This window comes from Aythya fuligula, chromosome 1 (genome assembly GCF_009819795.1).
Source record: "Aythya fuligula isolate bAytFul2 chromosome 1, bAytFul2.pri, whole genome shotgun sequence".
NCBI classification, from domain to species: domain Eukaryota; kingdom Metazoa; phylum Chordata; class Aves; order Anseriformes; family Anatidae; genus Aythya; species Aythya fuligula.
This window is the reverse complement of record NC_045559.1, coordinates 45724789-45751979: the sequence shown is the minus strand read 5'-3', so window position 1 is coordinate 45751979 and position 27191 is coordinate 45724789. Positions and strand designations below refer to the sequence as shown.

The 27191-nt window shown below is 35.9% G+C and overlaps 1 protein-coding gene across 1 annotated transcript in view; it reads right to left on the bottom strand.

Annotated features, from left to right (window-relative positions):
• Nucleotides 1-27191, bottom strand: part of ANKS1B (ankyrin repeat and sterile alpha motif domain containing 1B) — a 433323-nt gene that overhangs the window by 181102 nt on the left and 225030 nt on the right. Inside the window, exon 15 of the mRNA XM_032196110.1 lies at nt 18010-18116. Within this exon, the coding sequence (XP_032052001.1) occupies nt 18010-18116 (107 nt within the window). The remainder of the gene's footprint in view (nt 1-18009; nt 18117-27191) is intronic.

The window sequence follows — 27191 nt, the reverse complement described above, 5'->3', positions numbered from 1 at the left end:
AGTCATAACAATTCAATAAAATAATTATTAATACTTACCTAAATTACATCTTAATGTCTTGAATGTATATCGCAAAGATAATTTCACTTCATTTGAGTAATGAAAATTCTGAGGAGTCTATATTGTACCATTATTCAGATTACTTGAGATAAATGCTAGTTATTCTAGATGCTAAATTTCTCAAAGGACCCAATTTAAAATCAATATTACTGTGAACTAATTAACAGACTTCTAAATTCTTGGGAAAATACTTCTTTCTCCAGTGAATACATAAGTTTGGGGAGTGCAAGAAGGGGCAAACAGTATTTTCAGAAATGCTGAATACCTGCTCTACATGTAACATGGAATTCTATTCAACCTTGGCACTAATGCTGGTGTTTTTGTAATCAATGTAGAAACTCTGCTTACCCCCCAGAAAGTCTCACTGAGTAAATGTGTGTATTTCAAACCACGTTTCTGTCTGTCAGGTATTCTTTTGCTCACATTTTTATCAACCCTAGCCATGTTGAGCCACACAAATCAGCCCGAAGAGTACAAAACACAGTCAAAGACTTAGACTTTAAAATTCAGAGCAGAATCCATATCTTAAAAATAGCTTATTCACAGAGAAGGTCTGTGAAATAGCAGCAAGAAAAACATATGCTCAGAAAAATACTTAAGCCTTCAAACAATTATGCCCTAACGTTACAGTAGTGGTCTTGCAAGCCTTTGCTCAGCTCCTGCCTGCAGCTGAACTCCACTCACATAGTTTTTCATTTTTACCTCTGGGCTCCCTGGTTTTCTGTTCTGAGTAGATGGAGTAGCTTGGAAACTACATCCAACTTTGCATTTGTGTGAGTCTAGAAATGAGGCCCTGCTTCTCATAGGTACCATGGGAGCTTGATCTGATGGGAAGTCTTAGAGAATGCCTAGGGCAGAGCCACAAGAGCATGGCATGAACTGTAAGCTGTTCTTTCCTAAAATGTGACTGAAGAAGGAAGAATTGCTTTATCTTTCTTTTTCTTTAGCACAGCGCTGTTATGAGCAGATTCACACAGAAGGAAGATCAGATTCATGTGTCTTTCTCAAACTCAAATTTTGGATTTCCTAAAAAGAGAACAAGCTATGCAATAACTGACAGGGAAGGGCATTCTTGGATTGAGGAGGAAGTGTTCTACAGTCCTGCTGAAACTAAATTACCATGAAATTCAGCCAGTAAAGCAGAAGGAACATTATCCTTTAGACCAGTGAGAGCTAGGTGAGGTAAATCAATCTTCCAGTGCTGTTGCTAGAAATGTTTCTAGTTTACACCCAATAACAGCTACATATAAAAAGCAGAGAGAAAGCTACAAATTCAGGACTATCTCTTGCAACTGAGTATTGTAATTTCTGAGCCACAGAGTCATTTGAACCTCTAGATAGTACTGTAATTTGAAAGAAATTGGTGAATCAGCTGTCCTCATCCGGAGGGACAACGTTGATGTCGAGATCTATGGAGCAAGATGGAAAATTCAGCCTCCAGATGGTTTCTAAACTAGAGCTTCAAAGGGAGGCAAAACTTTCCAACATAACTCTTGCCTTGGATTATCTTACTGGCTTCCTCTGCTTAGCACTGCAAATCTCTTTATTAAGCACCTTGCTCTTCCTATTAAGTTATGCGGGGTCTTGTATGCCAAACTCAGTTGCAAGGATCCTGCTCCCAGATGCAGGAACTGTAAAGTCATATGTGGCCACATCCACCATAGCTGCCGCTAGCTGCATTTGTAGTGTGATCTTGAGGAAGCCTCACCTGGCTGTTTGGGGCCCACTCTCTGCACTGCAAAATGAAGCCACAGTCTAATTTTCACGTGACCAAACCCTTTTTCAGACATAGATCTTAGTAACTGGAGGCTGTTAGGTCAACTGAACTTGCTGTTTTAATATTTTATTACAAAATAGAATGAATTATGAAGCAGCTTCAAAGAACTACTGGAAAATTAATTGTGTTTTCTATGCATTGCTGATTGCTATGTTTAAATGAGTTTCATGTTCTGCCGTGCCTCTTGATCTGTTGTGGTGCAGCAAGAGTAAAAGGTAAGAAAGCTTATAAGCAAAGAAGGTTGCTATAAAACAAACTGGAATATACTAACTGTCTCTAACTGAAAATTAAAAGGGTGCAAGGAAAATACAGTCAGGCTTGCTGGCTAAATGCAACCATTATGCTGAGAAGCATTTTGATATATTCCTACAGATTGTTTGTTAAGGCAGACACAACACATAGCATGATTGAACAAGTTATTGTTTCCATTGCACACAGAAGAGATTTCTGTTACGTGTGGCTTTTCTTATACAAACCATTGTGATTTATTGCCACAGTATATGCAGAGATATTACTCTTCAGGTCCCTGAGGCCTAAGAGGTAAATGGAGATGGTCTCCATTTTCTTCATACTCTTTCTAAAAATATGAGAACATTTGATTAAGGGTTGACAATTTTCTTTTCTTCCTTTCCTTGTTCTTGTAATTCATTTCACATGGGAAGTGGGCTGTGTTTTTCTTATTCCTTCCAATTCAGCAGCTGGGTGGCTTGCTTCGCGGGCCCACTCTTGTCACCATGGCAACCAGCAGATTGCTGTAATGCGATCCCATGCGCTTGATGTCACTACATGGGGCTATTGTTCCCGGAGAACAATTTGGGAAATGCATTTCCATATTCTCGTAAAGAAAGATTAATTAGTGTTCTACCACATGGCCGTCCCGCGTGTCACGCGTGGACTGCAGCGTTGTGTCAGGAAGTGCTTCACACACAGCGACTCCACGAAGGGTTCATGCCACGAAGCCTGATCCCAGTGCCAAGCAGGCGCTGTTCCTCAGAAACGTGCTGGAGAGCCACAGCTTCAGCTCTTGAGAATCACTAGCATGACCGTGCTAGGTGAGATCAAAGGTCTACCTCATTGGTTTGGCATCTGCCAGTGGCCAAAACTGAATGCCCAGAAAAGCAAAGTATATAAATTGTCTTATATAATGATTTCATGCTGTTATCAATGTGTTAAGTTAAAGAGAAGTGCACCAGTATTTAGCTACATTAGAGACTGAATGCTGAATATATAGCAGGCAAAACACCTGATTTTACTAAACAGAAATCCAACATAGCTTTTGAGAGATACGTAAGGGTCAGTTGCTCTTTAGTGTTTGGGGGAAGCTGATTTACCATCCCTGTTCCACCTTGCACCAAATCATTTTTGCACCACAAAGCTGGTTTCTTTTTGTGTGTCGTGGAGGTGGCAGAGGCTCTAGGACTACCCTGACTATAAATGAACTTTGGGATGATGTATTCCACAAGAACCAAAATAATAGCTATCCCTTCAGAAACGGTGTTAATAGGCCCAAAATTGTAGACTGCATGGAAGAAAGGATATTTCTTCATTCCTAAGGGGGTATTTCACTCTGTCCTGTACTGATTCCTAAAACACTTGAACATGGTATAATTGGGGAATGAGTCCAAAGAATAATGGAAAGCTGTTCTGTTTGCACTAAGTTTCTGTTTCCACTAAGTGGAAAACGACTGGGTAGCCACTGATAAAGAAAGCAGTGCACTCTGGAATGCTTCATGGAACACTGCATTTCTTAATATATATATATATATATATTTGTCAATCCATAAGAACATATATATATATTAAATTACACAATAAAAATGTGGTATGATCTGGATATCACCAGTAATACAGTATCTGTCACCCAGAACCTATGACAAGCTGTGTAGCTATAGAGTGGATCCCATATACTATATTATCACAGGCATTAAAAGAGTTTGCCAACAATTTTGAAGTATAACATTATTGAAAATATTGTTATAAAATAATAATATAATAAAAAATAATAACACATATAAATATATAATAATAACATATAATAATATATAATTATATAATAATTACATGAATATATAAATAATAATATAAATAATGTTATTGAAAAATAACGTTTATAAATCTGAAACGTAAAATAAACATCCAAATTCAATAAATAAGCAAACAAATTTGAAATCGGTTTCCTGTCTGTGTGAGCCAGACCCTAAACTTGGTACTTTCTATTCCCTTTCTTCCTACATATATGTTTTTACATCCTGTGTAATTCATTCTCAATACACATATTGTATTCAGATGTTGTTCAAATACTGTGACCTTTCTTTCTGTTCACATTCTCCTCTTTATTTACACATTTTTCACTCTTTTGCAAATATTCTTGTATTGTGTATCTCAGATACAACACAAAAGCAGTAACTAATGCAACTACTCTAGTTCCATTTTCTACCCATAGCTGTGTAGTTAAGAGCTACAAATACTTAGGAAATTACTCATGACATTATTATACCAACCCATTAGTAACTATTTAAAGACAGATATAATCTTTTATTACCAGTGAATGTAAGAAATAAAATTCATGTATTTCAAGAAGTCTGTTCTCGGAGACTGAACGATGTAACTAGTCTCCAGCCAAAGCAACTACTGGGTGCAAAACTTAAAGTCACAGGTTGGTTTTACATATTTACATATTTTATGCACAGTTCTAGCATCTTGATATAGTCTTTTCAACTCTTCAACCTGCCTTGAAAATATCATTTGATTTCAAGAACCTTATATAAAAGGTAAACATATACTGTTATTTAACTGAGGGAGTGATTATTCTTCCCATAAACCTGTTGTATTTTCTTAAAACTCTGCGTTAATGTGTTCAAAATGAAAGAAAGAACAGTTTGATATATCCTTAGGATAGAATTACCCATATGCAGACTGACGCAGTCCCAAAACACTGCAGAAGAACTCTGCAATGTCATTACAGCTGATTTTCCAAGTACACATGGAGGGACACCTATTGCAAGAGACCTGTAATCTGACACTCTAGTACTTCATTTCCCTCAGTCATAAGAAAACTTTAATGCAATTCATTCCATCTTGTGTGGCACCGACTGTGATAAGCCTTTCCACCAATCCATTTCCTACACAAGGATACTGCATTTGACAATCAGCATTTATGGAGTTTTTTGGGTCCTCCATTCTATCCAAATTCAAGTAGCATATTTACTGATGCTTTGCAGATTTTCTTGTAAACAAGCTTTTTCTAATTTAACTTTTCTTTGTAATAAAAAAAAAAGTGTTCCTAATGGTCATGATGAACACTTAGGAGTCTCACTGCTCCTTTCTGCCTCAAATAGCAGGTCCAAAACAGGCCATTAAACCAACAAATTAGATAATCAAAATGTATGCTCTTGACTGAGCAAGGCAAAACAGTGAGAGACCATGTAACTTCACTTGATATAATTTCTGTACTTCAGTACGCATTCTTAAAAGAGAAGGTTACTGCAATGAATAAAACAGACAAAATAAGAACTGCTGATCTCCACTACACATTAGAGGACTGTTGCAAAGTCACAAAGCTACAAACTACCAGAATTAAGACTATTCACCACTGGCTTACCACCCTTCACCACAGGATACATATTCTATATGGTACACATACAGTATAATTGTATTTCTGAATAAACCATGAATTCAATGCAGGAGGACGGATGGTACTTACGAAACAAGATAGCTGATATTTCTTTTTTTAGCCTTTATCATTCTCTGTGTGGGTCCATGTCTTATATATAGTTTTCCATTGAAAGCTTCACCAGTAAGAATGACTCACTTTCTTCTGACTTTTTTTTAGACATTCATTGAAATAATAATAGACAGCTCCAAACAGCAATTAATATATTTTATAATACTCCTGCAAGGTGGCTTTTTATGCCCATTATACAGATAAAGAAGTGGAATAGGACTAATTAGGGCCTGAATTTGAAAAAATGAATTCTATTAGTTATCACTACCTAAGTGTAGGGATTGTTTTCTTCCAGTCCAATGAGTACTTAGTACCTATCTACATATATATTCAAAGGAGAACTAAAGTCAAATTTAGTTCTAGGTGTGAGCACTCACACTTTTGCAAATCTGAATTTTGCTGCTTCTTTTGTACGTGTGTATCAAAGCATTTTTGACACAAGTTTTGTCAGGAGAGGTTGTCTCAATTTGTAGCTAACTGTCCGAGTAAATCAGAAGACTGAGTTGCCTTAGAAAATGGAAAATGGAAAAATCTGTATAATACGGTATTGCAAAGCATTCTGGATAGCATGTCCAGCTTTCTTCAAAGAGTCAGCTGAAGTCCAACCAAGCAAACTAACTTTCACTCAGCATCAGCTCTATTAGGCCACAGCTATCTCTCAGAGTGACAAGAATGTCTCTGTGACAACCATTCTGTTTAATGTCCTTCTGCTTCTGTTCAGGACTTTCTAAAATTTGTCAGTAAAAAGTCAGTAAAAAGACTTAGAGTCAGATTTCCTCTCTTTCACTCTTCATTTTCTTTTCTCTCCTCTCTTCATTTTCTTTTCTCTCCTCTCTTCATTTTCTTTTCATCTTCTCTTCTCTTCATCTTCTCTTCTCTCTTTCTCTCTTTTCTCCTCTCTCCCCACTCCTTTCCTTTCTTCCTTCTTTCCTTCCTTCTTGGATTTGGAGACGAAAAAGACACACAGTAATTTCTACTGAGTAAAGAGGAAATGGGGGAAAAGAAGAGATGGGGAGCACAAGAAGAGTCCATCCTGAAGGAATAGCATGGCAGGGAGAGAGCTCACAAACACATGTATTTTTTGGAAGTAAGATACAGATCTGACTATCTTGGAAATAAATTGGAAGAATGGTACCCAGGTATCTACAGGAGAGACAAGAAGAGTGCTGAGATAGTTTCTGCCATGAGTTTGGCTTACAGACGCAATAAAATGTGTGAATTCAAGATTAGAGTAATTATAAATTACGTAGTTAGCTCATGCACAGAAAATGTTCCTGATTCATTTTGTTTGGGGCATAAAAATATTAATATGTATTAAATACTCATTTTATTTTCATGCAATAATTTTAGCATGAGTCCAATTGTTGTCTCTGAATTTATTAAGAACTTAACTGACAGTACGCAGTGAGATTCCTCAGGTGATCTGGTTAACTCTGGTACCCTCCTAAGAAACTATGCTTTCTAACTACAGATACTTAGAAACCTTTACTGTCTAAGGACAGACAGAAGCAACTGATGACAAAATAGCTCTTAATATACAGATATTTCTATGCCAGGATCCTCTCTTGATTTCATATTTGTGGGCCATCAATATTACATAATTTCATAGGCAGATAATTAAGGGAATGGAGAAGCAGCTTCCGCAAACTCATAATCCAAATCAAAGGCTGACCTCAGAAAAGATCCTCAGACATATTGTCCTGTACATTCTCTATAGACCATGTTTCTTCTTGTGCCATAAAGCATTTTCTTTATTCCCTTTTCCCTTGAGTCTCCATTTCTTATCGTTCAAGAAGAAAGAAAAGCAGCAGGCATCTTGAATAAATATATACATGAAGCAAGATGCTATTAAATACATAGCACAGTTAGAGACAGAGAGAAATCAAACCATACAACAGGAATAGCAGAATTTGCAGTCAAAAAGCCTATAATTGCAAGGAAGTAAAGATTTGTTTGTATCTGGGTTCTTTGGTATAATACTTCACTCTTGCTGTATAAAGTTATTTTTCTGGATAGAAAATGAAGACTTACTATATCTACAGGCAATGAAGCAAGTATGTTAAAAAATCTGAACATCAGGAAATAAAAAAACATCATGGACAGAATAGACACATTTCCAAATTCCAAGAGAGAAGGAAAATGAAACAAAATCACTTGCATTGTCAATTTATAATTCCTTTCTGGCAACAAGAGGGATGCCTAGGGAGCTCAGAGAAGCTAACAGCTATAATATTCATACTATATTTAAAAATGGATCAAGGGTAAAAAACAAATCAGTATTGTGCAATCTTTTATCTTAATGCAGCGTAGCAGCTAAGAAATATTATTTTTTATAAACGCCATCTTAAAGATGTAGGTTTTCTATGTGTTTGAAAGGGGAGCTGTTGTTTTGAGAGAGCATACCTGAAGCAGTGAAAAAGCTGTTAAAGCTGTGTGGCTACTGAAGAATGGAAGCTATTAATCATTTAAGAAATTTTAAGAGCTGTAAGCAGCTGCACAGATACTTATTTTTAGTGTGAAGTATAATATTCCAGTGAGTAAGATGCAGATTTTTTCCCCTTCTTCCTAATTGCTAAGGGGGATTGTGCACACAGAAGGCCACTCTTAATCAGTTCCTGGCTGCTATATAGGGAATCAGTGAAAATACTTTTTTTGGCTCCATACCAGAAAGGTCATTTGATAGGTGCTTATCCAGTATACTCCTACTCATGGTATACCAGTTTTTAATATTTCAAGTGATCATTAGCACTCATATCCTCAATAACCTTATCCCTCCACATCTGCCACCTGGGTAAATACTTTGGCTTTGATACTTCAAAATTTGTATCTCGATCTGGTCTTTGGATCAAAATTTTCTAATAATCAGTCAAAGACTTGCAACACAAACCTAGAGCGGGCACAGTAGATTTTGCAAATTTAGCCCATTGGTGTTCACATCAGTAATGTTGTTAAATCATTCAGTTTCAGTAATTTAATCAAGTACTTCATAAGATAATACTAACAAAAGCCTGAAACGAGATTTCAAGTAAATCATGGGTTGTATGTACAAGTGTATTTACCATCAGTTTCAGGGCAGCCAGTCTAAAACAAATACAGTTTATTGTTGCATGGAGATTTTATCCCATATGCACAGTAATTGAAGCTTAATGAGAATGCAGAAGATACAGAATATGGTTATGTTCCACAGTGAATAAAATGTTTGAGATGTTTAATGTAGTGTTTGAAAGTCTACAGAAGTAAATTATTTGGAGAATAAAATAGCATTTATATTACTTGTTTCCTGAAAATACATTTCAGTCAGAAGTAGACTAAGGAGAAGATCAGAGAGCAGATACGGATTTCATGGTGTAATATTGTACTTATGATGAGTTTAAGTCTGTTCTTAATCAGTTATGCTTCTGTAGTATACAATCACAGAAAGGGAAAGGCAGTATGCTTTGTCAGCAGTAGACCTTTACCTGACTTTCAGCAGCTGAACAATATATCTTTTTTTCCCTTAAAAGTCAAAAATACCACATTTCCTTTGAACTGCATCTGTGTTTAGACCCATGTAAAACATTTGGACAAAATTTTTGGAGGTGGCCTCTGATTCACAGTGCTCAGTTTCCAAAGAATTGTGACAAAAGTGTTTCTAACTGAAGACATTCATTTTTAATTGTCTGAAACAAGTTATCTTTGGAAGTATTACCCTTTTATCTTTGCTAAATCTTCATAACCCATTTACTAAAATGCAACCATTACTTCCAAAAGCAAGATGTGTATTTGGATGTAGAAACACTTAAAATTGATAACACAGTTCCAATGTTCCAGATCATCAGTACACATGTATATCACTGCTGAATGAGAAGAATCTTAGTTGTTTTTGATGTAAGGAAAAATTCTCATCTACTTGCTGAGAGGTACAATAAATTATTACCTCTACTGGTTTCTCTTAAATATTTTGATTATCTGTTAAGAGCAGAGTTAATTCATTTGAATTTATTTTTGCCCTTCTACATCCCATTGCCACATTCTATTCAATTCCTCCTTTTCTCCTCACCAGACTCACTACTGATGACAGTAGCTATCTGTTGCTACCATCCATTTCCTTCTTGAATAGGGAATTAGTTGTATGGTGAAAGGATGAAGACACAGGTCAAGAGACTGAAAATCTATATTTAGGATGAATCCTGTAACATAAAATACATATTGCAACTATATTTGTATTTTATTCAACCTCTACTAATTCATTCATTCTCCAGGAGTTCTCAAATGTGATTATTAAAGGATCTCATATTTCCTCTTTATTTCTTAAGACTCTTAATCAAACGTCACTAACCTAGATGATTCACATATATTAATTAACAAAGTACTATTTTAGCTTGTCACTTCTCTCTCTTCCCCCCCTTCCCCCCCGCCCAATATCTCAGTGACTTTCATTAATACTGCACTTACTGTAGCACTAATATTGTACTTTTTTCTTTATGCTAAGACAAAAATGACTCTTATCTAAGTTCTAGCAGTGGTCATAACTTTTTTTAATATTCCTTTTAGCTATAGTATATTTATCAAAGTTTTTTTTTTTTTTTTTTTTTTTTTTTTCAGAATGCATTTTACTAACATAGTTAATGTAAGGTCATTTTCTCTCTACTAATTTTTCTCCTTATTGTATTTTGGTTATTTACCTATTACTTCATGTCATATTCTGTTATGTCTTTATTTTAGATACAGTTTGTTTTGTTTGTTCGTTTTTTCATCTGCATAAATGCCTGAGTTGTTTTACATCACCCAGTACTCTTTCATAAAGAATAAGATGTCCAAGAATCTTATACCTATTTCCAGTTACCTGTTAGTACCCATTAGTCTTTCCCTGATAACTCCTTCAGAATCACACAATGTAATTATCTGTAATCAAGCTCTTCTGTACTGCTGTCTCCTTCAAACATTTAGCTTCATCAGGGAAGTCTGTCATTGTTTGAGATTAGTTTACCTATTGGTCCAGACTCCATTTATTTGTTTTTTGTCAGACTATTTTTCTAAAGTGGTATTATAAAACACTGTATATTTTGTTCCTTATTTAATGTCTTTCATTGTATGATTTATTTTAGTATTATGAAGTATTTCCAAATAAAATATCTAAGAGTAATAAATCAAATATCTAAGAGCAAACTGTAACTTTATTTTACGTATAGGCTACTGATTTTAAGTCTACCATTGTCCTGAATGGTAAAGCTTTCCATTATTTATAATGTAATTATTATTATGTAAACATTCAAATGTAAACAAACTGATTATCCTTCAAATCTTCAGTTTTTTAGTCTGAGGAGTAAAAGGTCATTCTTTTAATGACCTTTTCATATTGACATGTTTTCCATATCTTTCACAATTTATTAAGAATAGCATTATACATATAATTGTTATACAAACATTCCTAATACTTGAAGTTTTACCGTTGTCCTTTTTGGTAGCAAAATCATCTGGAGAGGTTTTGGCCTTAAATAAGTACATAGCAATAACATTGTATTAGCATGATATCCCTTTATGAGTTATTAAAATATCGTGCTTCATTATAACATGTTTAGAATTTTCAGCTGTTTTATCAACCTAATTTTCAGATTAAATATATTCTACTACTTTCTCATAAACTTCTATTTAGGGCCAATAGAAAATTCCTTACATGTGTAGTCTCAGAATACTCTTTTTAGGGTTCATCAGTGTTTGTACACTGAGATGAAGGTCTGTTTCTGCACAAGGCAGGCTTTTAGCTCAAGCACAACATTTAACATTAACATTTAACATATTGTTAGAACAGATGGGACAAATTCCAGCCCTTAAGTACCATACTTGCAGATATGTACTATGAAATAATTTCATTTTTAGTGGTGAAACTGCATGCAATGTTTTTCAAAGTCTGAATAGAAAGTTTGACCCTCTGTTCTTAATGTGGGTAAGACTGAGCCCGGTGCATTGATATGTACATTGGACAAGCTCTTGTCTCTCAAACTGTTGCAATGAGCTTCCCAAAGAGACACATAGACACTGCATGTCACTAATTTAAATGGCAGAGGTGAGAGGAAGGACATTCCACTACATACACTGGCACCTGGGTGTCCTCTAAATTCCCTTTCTCTTAGGAAAAATCAGAATGAGCACTGCTGCCCCAGATCTTTTATCCATATGCACTCACATAGGATGACGAAGAATGGTTTGAGGTCTCCTCAAGATAGAAAGACAGAACAAGCTATTATTTGCATGTGATATTGAGGAGTATATTAACAAGCATGTCTGCCCCTTGACTAGCTTGAGGAGTGCCAGGACAGAAGCATTAACTGGAGCACACAGAATTGGATAATTTGTTAGACCTGCTGCTGCTGCAGCACTTTTTTTTTTTTTTTTTTTTTTTTTTTTTTGTGAACACTGGGTAGATTTTAGCCCAAACTGAGCCACTGAAATTTTTCTGTCTACAGGATAGCTACCGAAAAATAAATTAATTAATTAAATCAATAGAACCAGGAGAAAGGTTCAGCTGACCAGATGAATCTGCTTTAACTTGTTGTAAAATAAGTACCCTGATAGCTAGCCAGTCAGCTAATTACACTTTATGCTCCCTTCGCTTTAACAGATGACTAGGTGCTTCATGTAGTAGTCCACAAATAAAAATCTAGTCATTTGAAGTGCTGTAATGTACCTTGTCTGGAATCCAAATGAAGCTCCAGATGGGTAGGGGTTCCCCATAGATTCTGTATCATATATTCCTGGCCTATTCAGATGTCTCAAACAACTCAAGTGATTCCAATATGTGGACAACTGAGTACTAAACATCTACTGACTACCTCACTAAACCTAAACTCTGCCCCACTCTACATTTAAGTAACAGGTTGGACTAAGGGAAGAGTTGGCCTGCCTCAGGATCCACAGTCATAAAAGATTACCAAGGTGAAGGAGAAGAAGACTAGGAAAAGTATAGACTGACAAATTGGTACTTGGCTCAGGGTAAAAGCCAATGCCACACTGACACTGAGAGGAGCTCCACAGTTAGGGCCAAGCTCTGTAGATCTACCATGAAACTAAAAGTAAGTCCTGGGGTTTACAAGTGAGGTTCAGATGACAAGACTGAAATTCACAGTTCCGGATATATACTCTGAGATTTTATCAGAGTATACAGAAAACCACAGCTTATTCCAGAATCAGTGGGACTTGTGTTCTTTCTGCTCTTCTAAAAACATGGCTTACTGCATACTACTGACTGTGGGTTTTAAGGTTGCCTTAAACAGTTCATCAACTCTGGCTACATTACACATAGGCAAGGCTCTGAATGTTCTTGTGCTTCAGATGATTCATGACTGCCCTGATCAGTCCCTGTAGTGGCCATTGTGGACCTGGAGAGCTCAGAGCCTGGATATTGGACAGGTCAGTCAACTGAAAGTCACCAAAATCACTACATACTAGACCTTTGTCAAACATTGGCCTTTCTTTTCATTATCTACAGCATGGCTAATTTAAGAAAGGTGTTGGCAGACTGACACTCTTTCAAGCTTTTATCTCATGCTCAAATCATCAATCTCTGCACTGGGTATTTTTGGACAAAATTTGTACTGGTCTCTACAAGTGCAAGACTTGGGGCCAATGCACATAGAGAATTTTGTTCAGGTGAATGTCTCTGTAAAGAAATAAAATTGCATCTGTCCTTGATACTTGATACAGAGTTTAAAATACCCTAGAGAGATTAAATGCAAGAATTACTGGGTATTCCAGGACAGCAAATCCCGGGAATGAGACCTGAGGATAGACTGCAGATAAACTTCAGCTGACTAATAAACCTCCAGACCTAGTAAAAAAAAATAAAGAAAGAAAGAGAGAGAGAGAGAGAGAGAGAGGGTAAGGGAGAAGAAAAGTCAAAACTTCACTCAAAACTAAATTCAAAACAGGCAGCCAAGGGGAATTGAAAAGGTAGTCCATGCCTAGCATTGTGAAAATGGGTAAATTATGCAGGTTAGTTCACAGGATGAATAGCAATACTATATTAATAAGTATAAATAGAAAATAATTAGAAGGAAAATAAATGCATATGCACCAAACATACTACATGGAAAATCAAGACATCTGTTTTGAGTTCCTACACATGTCATGAACACTGTGTGGCCTAGAACATTTATGATTCATTTCAGCTGTATAAGCATCAGGACTCTAGAACTGCGTCAGATGCTCAGTGGTGTGGCACTTGCCTCCAGCTGTTAATCATGAAGGACTGGCCAGTCTCCGGTTTTCATGACAGTAATATCTGCCAGCCCTGTCTAGAAACTCCTGAATTCCCTACAGTATCTCAGCTGGTACTAGATACCTATGTTTAAGCAACTGAATTGATCTGTTAAACATTATGTTAGCAGATATTTCAAGATGTAGTTCCTCATCTCAGAGTTTTAAGCAGTTTTAAGTTCTGTCCCACGGTCACTCTATGCCTCAGATTCCTAACAGTGAAAGAGAGAATTTTAAACTTATTTAGGCAATATGTAGATCCTCAGGCAATGCAAGCCATTTAAGTACTCAGAGGGGTAGAGGTACATGTTTGTAAATCCACAGCAGAGCTAAAGACAGTCTAGTGTACAATGCCAATTCACATATTAACTGTTATTATTGAACAATATTTTGGGATGTCAAAAACAAACAAAGAAAAAACATAATCTAGTGCTTCATACTTTTATGTTAACTCATCATCATAAATGGTTTCTGGTCTCATTTTCACTCATACAGTGTTTTAAAGATCTTTTTAAGAGAGATTATCTTCATCAAATTACAATATTAAGCAAGTGATAAAATTTCAGAATATCTTAAATGATTAAAACAACCTATAAATAGACAGTCATATGAAGTCTTTAATCAGGACTAGTCCCCACTGGGCAGTGATTTGATTGAACTGCTTTTATCTCTGTGAATCCAGAATAGAGTCTTTGATGAAGTTGCAAAGTTGTAGAAAGCTGCACTAAAGGATCTAGTGACATCACACATTTGTATATTTTCATCTGTTCCTCTGCAATTCAACTTTTTTTCTCAGCAGACTAAGTTACGTAGGCCTGCAAGTCTGCATAGAGATTATAACTTGCCCCAGGGATTTCCATGGGGCCTATGCATCAGAAAGATGTTCTGTGATTCATTAGGTTTCCTCATGGTTTATATCTAGCTTATATACTACAATTTAAGACTGATCTAATTGTTTTCCTGTGCTTTAGAATTAGTTTAACTGCAAAATAATATTTACATTATGAACACCGCAGTATCATCTGCATCTTCAAATATAGCCTATCCCTGCACAAAGTCATGACAAGTTTTTACATCTGAAGGACACTGCAGCCTATTACACAACAAAATGTCGAAGTTAATAATGATTACATATATATATATTCAAGTACGATTCTATTCCTATAAGCATACATGAACCGAGACTTGGAACTGAATCTGCCTCAGGCCTACTAAATGTTATGCAAGTTTCATTCCTGCACGACAATAAGAGTAGGTAGGAACTGCAACTTGCTATGTGCGCAAATATTCTGTACATGCAAATAGAGTATTTAAGGAAAACACAACTAAGATTTTAATACTATGTTTAAACATATTTTAAAAACATAAATATTGATAAACTAAAGGAAAACTATTCATACTTTCAGGTTAATAGCAACCAGGCTGTTTCTTCCTATAAAGTCCTTACACTGGGGTAGCATTAACAAATCTTCCTAATTCTAAGCACAGTTTAGTGAATAACTTTCCAAATGCCTGAGGGTGAGTAAACATAAGGAGTTAATTTCTATGATCTAATGAATGATTAACCATGAAATTCTTTTATCTGAAAAACACCTTCATATTAGAATGTTAATTTAATTAGTAGAATTTTGCCATTGAGAGTTGTATAAATAAGATATATTTGTTCTCATATGTATGTTATTACATGGACATTAATTATATTGTTGTGCTATCCCCTCTTCTGTTCTGAACATCTAGAAAGACTTATACTACTAAATCATACTTAATGTGAGTGTGATGGTTGTTGCTTAGGCAACAGAATGAATAAATGCAGGTCAGAATGTGCTTCCAGAAAAACAAAAGCAGGAATGTGGTACAGAATGAAGAACAAATATGTCTAACTGATTTTTACTGCATTGAAGTATTAGAGTTGTTTGATGTGAAGCAGTTAAGCCATCTGAAACACTTGATTTAATAAGCTTAAAGCTTAATAAAGGCAAACCATTTCTCTTATATTAAAGAAGACTACAACACATTTAAATTTGGAGAAATCTGAAATTTTGTATTGCCATAGCAGGTCTTTCCTTCTCTCATTTTCTTATATATCTTCCAAGTTTATTTTTTTTTTTTATTAACATTTTGTCTGGGATGGAAAATACCTTAACAAACTCTCTTTTAAATTTTTCAGGAGAGATTTTCATTACATAATGCTCACATATCCAAAAGAATAATATAAAAGAAATTGGTATTTCCTGTTCATTTTACTTCCAATATAATAATGGAAATGCTCAATTTCTGATACAAACAAAAATTGAAACATGCAACAGCATGATAAATAGTGTGAAATCAATACATTAGTAACTATTAAATTACTGAAATTATATATTTGTATAACTAGAAAATTTTCCAGCTTTTTGCCTAATCATCGTATTTACGAGTCTAATCTTCCATTCATATATGCATGCTACCACAATTATAATTAAGAGTTGTTGTGCATTTTACCTGCAATGTATACTTATGAAAATAATTAATTTATAATGATTGGAAAACATCAGCTAGCACACACGTGTACAGACTGCCCAATACCTGAAAAGTTTGATTTTAGTATTGAATACTAGACTGTCAGATAGAATTTGTATATTTACAAAACTGTACCAATAAGAGACTTAGGAAATGCAAGTCATAAATTCCCACAGAATGTGGCTGGGGTCCCTCCACAGCCAGGGAATGACTGGGAAGCCCTCCAAGGCAGTTTCTTTTAGCTCCTTGGGTGTTCATCATTTACCTGTGGTAGGTGTAACCCTCAATTTGTTATGCCACCTACAGCCTCTTGTGAACAATTTCCTTCCGTAGTCTCTTTAAGACTCAATGATCACCTACTTATGTAACTATTGCTACAATATATTCAAGAATTTGTACATTCTGGGAAACTGTGTCTTGAAATGCATTTTAGAACATTTTTTATTTTTATTTTTATTTAAATTTGCAGGGCTGACAGCACACCCTTGGTACTTTGTTTCAAGAATATTTAAAGAAAAAAATTCTAAGGATTTTTATTGATATAAGCAAATGATCACAGGGCAGCCATGTAAAAACAGGAAGAAATCTCTACACTATTATAATGGGGAAATAACATACATCTGTGCCTTAATTGGTAACTCCTAACTATATAGTGATTTGACAAAATAAATTAAATAGGAAAACTGCAACTCATAAGATGATTCAACAGTCATAATATTCATATTGTTTCACTTCTGTTTCTTATATGCCAGATATGCCAGGTGTAAGCTGTGAAAAGTTAGAACTGTTCCATGACATACACAGTTACTAAAAATATTGTAAATAAGGAGTAATTAATAATATTTTAAGATCTGATACTTAAAAGAAATGTGTTCAGGATTTTTGCAGGAGATAGAAGTAATGGGAATACCAAAGCAGGTAGAATGTGATTATATAATAATCTTATAAGTAAGCTTCTTTCTTTACTGTGAATATTCATTTCAATGGAAAGTTTGTCGGACAGATCTAGTTACTTAACACCTCATGTTAATACTGTAAATTCTGAAGTATGCAAAATTTATTTAATTCATTTGTTCCTGGTAAACACTGAGAGTTAAAACAGAAAAACTGAACTGTTAAGAGGAATGTATTACTTTTCCACACAGGGCATAAGTTTCAACAAGTGAATCCCACATCCTGATTGTCTACGATGCAAAAACATTTAACTGAGACATCCAGAATCACTTGCAAAGAGAGCGCATATTATTAAGTAATTATCTGCTATTAAAATACCTCTCAATGCAAGAATGGCATTGCATGCTTTTTAATTATTGTGATGATGATGTTAGTGTTTAAATAAAAGTAATAATATGTGAGGTATTACAGACAGGGGTGCTTACAGCTTTAAATATTGTGAAATTGCCTCCTGCAGTGGATTAAAAGAACAGTGCATTTTTCTTTTTTAATCTGAGGATTGATGAGGGAGAGAAAGAACCTTAATATGCAGCTTTTCTTTTACCATATTTCTGTCTAGAATATTTTGTAAAGTGTATAATTTGGAAGTTTATGCTAGGATAGTCTATATATTAATTTAGCTAGACACAGAAAAGTGAAACACTACACAGATCTTCTTAGTGCAATGCAGAATATCTCAGGTTTTTATGATCACATAAGACACAGACAAAAAAAGGCAGCTACAGTGTATATACACAGCTATGCACAGAAGATTTCTTACCATAAATTGCACATTGTCAAATCCATTAGCCAGCAAGTGGTTTTCATACTGAGGTAGCCCAATATTTTCCAACCATTGTCCCACTGTCTGGACAGGGCATCGGGGTCCTGTAGGAGGGTGAAGAGGGAGGCGTTTAAGCAACGAATAACCATCCACTGGATAATAGCGGTAGTCCTGGGCTGAGAGGTGGCATTGCCACATTGTGTTCCTGGGAAAGTTGGTATCAAAGGAGCCCGCCAGCTTGACAGATTAATGTTTTCAGCAAGCAGAAAAGTCAGAAGTAAAACATAGTTTACAGGGCAGCATATACTGCAAGATCTGATCCTAGCTCTACATTTCTTAGTTATTAATCTTTACTACAGACCAGTACGTCATACAGGAAAAAAAAAAAAAAAAAGAAAAAAGAAAAAAAAAAAAAGCATATCAAGCTGTCAGCTAAGCTGCTCTCCGTTATATGTGATTGTTGGAATACTCCACAATGAGCAATGCACTGCCAGCAGCAAGAATTCTTTTTATCAAGTACTCCTACACTCATCAGTATGCAGCTCCATGCTTCTTGCTCCCCCTCGCTCGCTCCCCTTCATTACCCAGCCTAGGCTACACCTCGCATTTTCAATAATAGCCATCAGATAAGGCAGATTTTTTTTTTGTCTGCAAGCTGTAAGCCTGCTGCTGCTGCTTCCTCCTACACACCCATCCAAGCGTCAATCTTGAATGATGAGAGCAGTCAAAACAAATGCAGAAAATAGCAAGATTCAAAAGCAACCTAGAGCACTTAAATCTGAATAGAATCTTCATACCGGTTACGCTTTACATATCTGTTTGTTGTAGATTTTTACGTTTCACAAGGCATTAGGAAAGGCAATACATAAACCATAGCCTATGGCACAGTTATTCCCTTTTCCCCTTTTAAAGCAACATAGGTTGTGGTCTGCATTTCTGCTTATATAAGAGCAAAACCCTTTAAAAAATCAATAATGAATACATTTCACAGTTTTTCTCTTGTGGTACAGCAAAAGACATAAACTGCACAACAATTTTAGGCCAAGTAATTAAATTAGCTGCATGATTTCTTCAACCGTAAAATACTATAAGACACAAGAAAACCTTCATGCCGACATGTAATAATTCAACTTGAAAAGGTCACCATTTCAAATGAATAATTAAATAATATTTTTACTAAATAAATTTTTAAGTTTATATCTTTTTCTTACAGAAATATGAATGATAGCAGGCAGACATAGAATATATACATAATTTATAATGAGTCTGTACACTTTAGCAACTATAGTTGGAAAAAATTAAATAAGAAATAGTGAATTTAAAACAAAAGCAAAATTCATTTTCTGCACAAGAAACTGAATATTTCAAGATGGATTTTACATCAGTGTTCCATTTTTGAGATGGTTTCTCAAACAGAAACATTTTACACCTTTCTTCTGAGAGGAAAAGTTTACTAAACTTTTTATTTTCATAACAGGCTCAAAGTTTAGAGGCAGAAAATGAATATATTCAGGATACAATTCTAAGAATTCCAATGAAACATTGTTTATAGAACATTAATACTTTTCATTGTTTTTCTTACCCACTGTGAACCTCAAGCATTGACCAGCTCAGACAGAGGAATCAGATATCTGTCAAGGGCATCATTTGGAATTTATCACATTAAGTAGGAAAATGTTTCATAAAAATCCAGACCTACACTCCAACCAACACGTTATAATACAAATTTTTTGCAAGTGATATGCAGAGGCTTCCCGAGCAGTAGCAGAATGGACTCTACACTGAGGTAGATACTTAAAATTAACAATACTGTAAGAGTTTCAACAGCAACCTGACTAGTCCTTGGACTAAAATTGGATGACCTTTTACTGTCTGATATTGCTGCTTGGATTGGTGGAACAACTTATGCAAACTGAAGTCCATAATGATTTTTTACAGTAACTTTAGCTGAGCCATAGAAGATCTTTTATGAGGTTGGAAAGTTACCTAGCCCAGGTCTGTTGTGGGAGTTCCCATGACTTCAGATCTACAGATTTAATATGTTAATACATGAAGAACAAATGTTCATTGGGCCTCACAAAAAAAAAAAAAAAAAAAATTGTACAGAAGGCTAACCAGGAGATGGTCAACCTGCAACTGCTGAACAAACCTTTATGAGTTTTCTCAGGAATTTAATAAAAACAGCATGTGAATATCTCCAATATAGAGCATATATTTTCGATGAGTACAGTGTGCATCTAAATGCACCTCAAACAGATTAACAGGTAATCCATTTTTTTTTTCCTCAGAGAAAGTAAATGTTCCAAAATGACAGGAATCTAGGTCTCATGGAGATACAAATACATTTCTTCACACTTGTCTGTAAATCTTCCCTATTTTGTGAAGTTTTTTCTACTTGAATCAGTATCTTTGTACATAATCCACACTGGTTGTGTCCAGTCAGGTGCAAGGCTGTAAGGATAGAATATGCTGATATAGCAGATAAGTAAATTTGAAAGGGTCTGTAAGCTCTTCAGAGAACAGAATGAGAAGTTTTCAAACACAATGAGAACTAAGACCCTACTCATTTTTTCTTAGTTGACTGAGAAATCATGAAGTCCTTCGTAAAGGATTCCTGACTTTGTTGTCCCCTCTCCCTCTAAGCAGAAAAAAATGATTTTGGAAGGAGACCTAGTAAAGCATAATCCCACCATTTAAAAGAATTATGTTTGATTGAGTCCTTTATTTCTTGTACATTTACAGACACAAATGTCTCTGCAACTAGTGTCCTCCACCAACAAAAATGTCCTGCCCAGAATAAGGCACAGCCAATAATCAATACACCAGTTACACTGCCAAACTGCTTCTTCCTGACCTTACTATAAACAGCATGGAAGTTATGCTGCCAGTGACTATATGAGATGTGCTTGGCTCAATGCCTAGCAAAAATGTAGACAAAATTCCAGTTCTGGGTGGCTCCTAAGACACATTTCTTCATGTAGCTGTTGGTATTGTGTCTATCTCCATGGCCCCAACACTGCATGCTTATAGCACTGTTGGTCCCACTGTGCACTCTCCTCCAGTTCTGTCCCCTGCCAGTAATAACTCCAGCTGAGTCCATTGAGAACACAACATAAGGTTGCTCAGCAAGGGGAGAGTATATAAGGAGAAACATGGCTAGCTTGCAGTGTTGTCCTTATCCCTGGCTATCATCTCATTGCAGAGAGTATCCTGTTATCTCTAACACTTTTTTTTCTCTCCTTCTTCCACCAAAGGTAGTAGTAAGGCAAAGGCAGGCAAAGAGCAATGACAGGAATTAGGATTATGTCTGCCATTGCAGGAACTTGCAGCTCACTTGATCTCCTTGTCCTTTACCAGTCAAAGAGACTTTTTAGGGGGTCTGCTTGGACACTTTTTCTGAGCTAGTACAAGTGGAACCTGGAGCAGCTGTTGTTGCTTTGGGACCAAAAGCCTATCTCTTCATTTTGCTGAAATCTATGAATCAGTGCCAGCCCCATGGGTGTGAGCTGCAGCAAGCATTGCATACTTTGCCTATGCCTAAAGATGGTACCAATATTGAAAAACTTGGTGCAAACCACAAGACATGGTCTCCCCTGCAACATAATTCACATATCATTGTGCTTTCCTATGATTTCAAAGAACAAAAATCCTCTGATAATTCTGTGGCACCACAACCAAAAACAATGTACCTATTCCTGCATGGGAAAACTGACGCATAAATCTCTTACAGGAATAGAAATACTTGGTTCTTTCTCCACAGCAATAGAAGAAGCAAATTCAAGTGATGTCTGCAAGAAAGATGCCATCTGGTATGCTATACGATAATTTCTACAAGATGTCTTGTTCCCAGCGAGACTCAGAATATCTGTATTGTGGTGTTGGAATTGACCGAATCTGTGATATCAGAGTGCACATGATTTCATATGCTGGAAGGCAGATTTTCTAAATTCTAAGGAATTTATGACCCCCTCTATTCTATTGTTTCTACTTTAACAACATACATTTTTCTTTTCTTTTTTTTTTTTTTTTTTTTGATTGAGAAAAATAAATAAATACAATGATTATCATAATTTACTTGTGGAAGAGGTGCTGCCCCAGTTAAGAAAATAGATTACAATAATCTATTCATGTTAGGTAGGTCAATACCTGTTGAAAATGGCTAAATGCTTCCAGTGTTAGAGAATCAAAACCGGGAAAATTTTAGGAGTTACTAACCAAGAAATTTCTGAATGGAGACTGTTTAATGTTATCACGATATAAAAGAAATAGTATTTCAGTTGACAACCAGTTTAACAGTTCTGTAGAAGAAATCTATGCTAAGTATTGTAAACTTTTTTTTTTTTTTTTTTTTTTTTTTTTTTTTTTCTGAATTAAGGCTTTCTGCCTTAACACTAAATGGGATAGAATCACAGAATAGAATCATAGAATCATTAAGGTTGGAAAAGACCTTCAAGATCATCTGGTCCAACCACCCTCTTACTACCAATGTCACCAACTAAACCATATTCCTAAGCGCCATGTCCAACCTTTCCTTAAACACTACAGGCATGGTGACACCACCACTTCCCTGGGCAATCTGTTCCAATGCCTGAGTGCTCTTTCTGAGAAGAAATGTCTCCTATTTCCGACCTAAACCTCCCCTGGTGCAACTTGAGGCCACTCCCTCTAGTCCTATTACTAGTTATGTGTGAGAAGCAGCTGACTCTCAGCTCCCCATGCCTTCCTTTCAGGTAGTTGTAGAGGGCAATAAGGTCTCCCCTGAGCCTCCTCTTTTCCAGACTAAACAACCCCAGTTCCCTCAGTCACTCCTCATAGGACTTGTGTTCCAGGCCCTTCACCGGCTTCGTAGCCCTTCTCCGGACATGTTCCAGGGCCTCAACGTCCTTCTTGTACTGAGGGGCCCAAAGCTGAACACAGCACTCAAGGTGCGGCCTCACCAGAGCAGAGTACAGGGGGATAGTCACCCCCCTAGTCCTGCTGGCCACATTCATTTTACTTTTGTATTTATGATTTCAGCTGGAGAAAAAAGGTCTCAACAGTATCTCAACAGTGCTAATGAAGAGTTAGTGTGACTGGGTATTCTAGTGAATAAACGAATCAAACAATGTATATTCTTGGAGAGATTATAAGTATAACTAGGAAAAAGACATTGTATAAGGAAAACTGTGCCTAACATCCAGCAGACCAATTTAGTTAAATAAATGTATTACAGAAATATATGGGTTCCAGAGGTGTCTGCAAGGTTCTGCTTTGCCTTGCACATTTCAGTTATTTATATTATTAGCAACTCAAGTGCTTAGATTTTAAATTAACTTCCTCAGAAAACAGAAAAACCTGGGTAACTTACATAAAAACTGTAACTTCTGTGAGCAGCCCAGCTCTTTGGATGATGATACCATGTTTGGTGATGCTGAATATTTTCCTGAAACTTCTCTTAGAGACATTTTTCATGGTACATACAGAAACAAAACAAAATGAATAGAAACAGCTTGAATTTAAATAACACTATCTAGTATCTATATTCTAAAGGTTACATTCCATTGCTTATGTATGGCTCAGAACACACAAAAATAATTCTGGACCACAGCTAATGCAAGCTAGTGGAACAACCCTCACTGACTAGGAAAATCATCCTCAAAGTTATTTTCTAATTTTCATACCAACATTTATTATAGTCCCACATTATGTAAGTACAATTGTTTCTATAATAACTATTAAAGCACTGTCAACATTGAATTATACTTTCTGAACTCAACTGGCCTTTCTCTGAGTTTGTGTTTCTGACTTTTGATGTATTATTTACCCAGTAACAGCTCAGTCAAAGTATTCCATTGTGTGACATGTATTTATTACAGACACTCCAAAGTTAACATATTTTTGTGTTCAATTGACTGGTTTGGCAACTTCAGTTTAGTCTTCAGAATCCTTCAGTGAATGAGGGACAAATAATACACAAAAATTAGATTTGTTCTCAAGAGGACAGCCACAGACTGAGGGAACCTGATTCTGTTCAAGACCTTGTCATTACTACAGAATAGAACAGGACAGGACAGGACACAACATAACACAACACAATATAATAGTTTACTTGGATGGGACCTACAAAGGTCATCAAGTCCAACTGCCTGCCCACTTCAGGGCTAACCAAAAGCTGAAGCATCTTATTGAGGGCATTATCCAAATGCCTCTTTAATGCTGACAAGCATGAGGCATCATCCACTACTCTAGGAAGTCTGTTCCAGTGTTTGACCACCTGCACGGTAAAGAAAATTTTCCTTATATCCAGACTGAACTTCCCCTGATACAGCTTTGTGATGCTGAACAATATATACGGGGTATACAGTAACACACATGTATATCACCACACAGCAAGGTTGCTTGAGATATACTTAGATATAGATTCTAGATTCTGATTTCATAATTTAAATGAATTTTTCTTTTCTAAAGACAATAGGAGAACCAAACTATATTATACATTACTGTACTAGCATTGTAATGACATCAGTCATATTTATATCCTTGGCTGACTAAACAACAATACAAAATGCAACCTGCTAAACTGCAAAAATTAGTTAAGAACAGATGGATATTTCACTGAGAGAGCACATGATCAAATGCACTGGATCACACCACAGCTTCCTCTAGCTTCAGCCATTCACTAGCTTCATTCATAGTGGCTAGTATTATATGCTTGCAGAAGAGCATAAGAACAAAAAAGGCATACAGTGATCCTTTACTATCATTCTCCCACTTTCCCGCAGTATGCAGCTCAATGTTTTCCTGAAAGAGCAATCATGTCTTTATGTTTAATGGTATTTTATGGATTTTTCTGCCATAACTTCATCTAATTTAAAAAAAACACACACTAGACAGTTTAGTGGTTGACAAGATATACCAAGAGACTGAGGGTTGCAGGGAAAGCTAGATTTACCCACCCTCCCTCTGTGACTGTTCAATGGGAAATGGATGGAATGTGACTCTGTGCCTTCTGGATGCCACTCAAAGGTAATAGGTTGTTGTGATCTTGCAGTGCACTCAGGAAAGCTAGTTAGGATGCAATTAAAATCCAGCTATTTTTTTCATGAGCATACAAGGAATTGCTACTGATGGAGGGAGTGGAAAGCAAGTAATATGACACCAAATCTCAGTGCCTCCCTGCTACACTATGATATTACTGTAATACGATTTCCTCTGGTAGGACAAAGACATTTCAGTTGCTTGCCTGTCATTTTTTCAGGAATCCTGTTCACAACCAAAGGGTAAAAGTATACTTCCTAATTCTGGCTTCAATACAAGCTAATAACATTTTCTGAAAAAAAAAAAAGGAGTTAGTTTCTTCGAACAATTTCTGCATTTGTCTCAGGAACTTTTACAGGATAATAGTAACACTATACTTACCACCTATGAGTAATCATTTTCACTGCTTTCATCTAGAATGAAAAAATAGCTTGAAGATTTACATGACACCATGACCAATCAAAATGTTGTATTTAATTCAGTAAAGACTTTAGACTACTGTTAAAAACCAGTATACTACACGCATATATATATATATATATGTGAGTGTATAGTGTTTCTAAAAATGCTATGCAGGCCCAACCCTTTAGGCTATAATTCCTAGCACCATAAAAAATAAATTCATGTAATTTCAAATTTGAGAAAACTTTTGTACAGCTCTGTCCTAAGCAATATTGGACTAGAAAAGAAGCAGAACATAGAAATATTTGAAGAAAATGTTAATAAATAAAATAATAATAATAATAATAATAATAATAATAATAATAATAATAATAATAATAATAATAATAATAATAATAATAAGGAAATAATGTCCAGCAACCAGGGATATCACAAGAAGTTAAATATAGCTATGAAATAAATGGCAGCCGTCATTTCATAAATTTGAGAAGTGCTGCAAGATCCTGTGGAGAGCACTGGAAACACAGAGGCCTGTACTGACACTGTAGGAAACTGTCAGATCCTTGAAATGATGAAACTTGAAAGTATACAAGATGGAGGCTTAAAGATTTCTCCTGGGGTCATTTTACAAATCAGATTCAACCTGAAGCACTTTGTAGTTGGTTTTCTTTTGCCTAGTTGGGCTCAGAGGCTCCCCTGCCCCAAACACACCTGATTTTACTATGATCTCTTTTCAATAACTAAGATAGGTAAACTCCCTCTCTCTTTCCTGTTCTTTCTAGCTTCATTTCATAATTCCTTTTCAACAGTCCCTATTTACCTTCACTTTTACTTATTCTCCTCATACATTACGATCATTTGCTCACTTTTCATCCTTTTTGCAGCTACAACAATCTCTTGTTTTGCTTCACATCCGTCTTTTTTGTTTTACTTACTTTTTATTCTACTTCCCCTTTCAAGACTTTTTAAAATAGGGGAAAGTAATTCATTCTAAAATTAAATTACTTATTCTGATAGCTTATCCCTTGAGATTTGTCTAGAGTTGAGACTAGGTTCTGATAGCTTATCCCTTGAGATTTGTCTAGAGTTGAGACTAGGTGGGATTTAGGTATTAGGTTAGTCCTGACTTAACTGGAGCAGGCTCTCCAGGGAAGTGGTCACAGCACTACACCTGGTGAAGTTTAAGTAGTATTCGGACAGTGCTCTCAGTTAAATTTTTAGGTAGTCTTGTGTAGAGCCAGGTGTTGGACTCAATGATCCATGTAGGTCTCTTCCAACTCGATATTCTGATTCTGTGATTCAACATTTATAAAGATTATATGCAGGAGAACATTTTATTTTCAATGCAACCAGCAACTAAGTGTAAAGATGAGTCTAAATCTATACTGGAAAAATATGCTTAATCGGGAGCTAAGGTAACTTGGAGCTCTTTATTATAAATAACACTGAACTATCCCTCAGCCATTTCCTTCTCAGAATATTTAAAATCTCAGAAAATAATAATATATAAATGAGATAAAACTGAACACATTTCACTGATATGATAGGAAAAAGTTATAAAAATGAATAAAAAGCAGAAGTGTCAGGGCCCTTAGGGCACCAATGGCTGTCCCGGTCCATGGTGCGGGATCCTATTTTGGCTCAGTCTGAGCCCATCAGTCCCTTCCCTTGCAATGCTGTCTCTGGCCCTACCTACTGGATGGACACCGGACCTGCATTGTGGGTAGTTCGTGTCCTGGGTGGAACCCTCAGACATACAC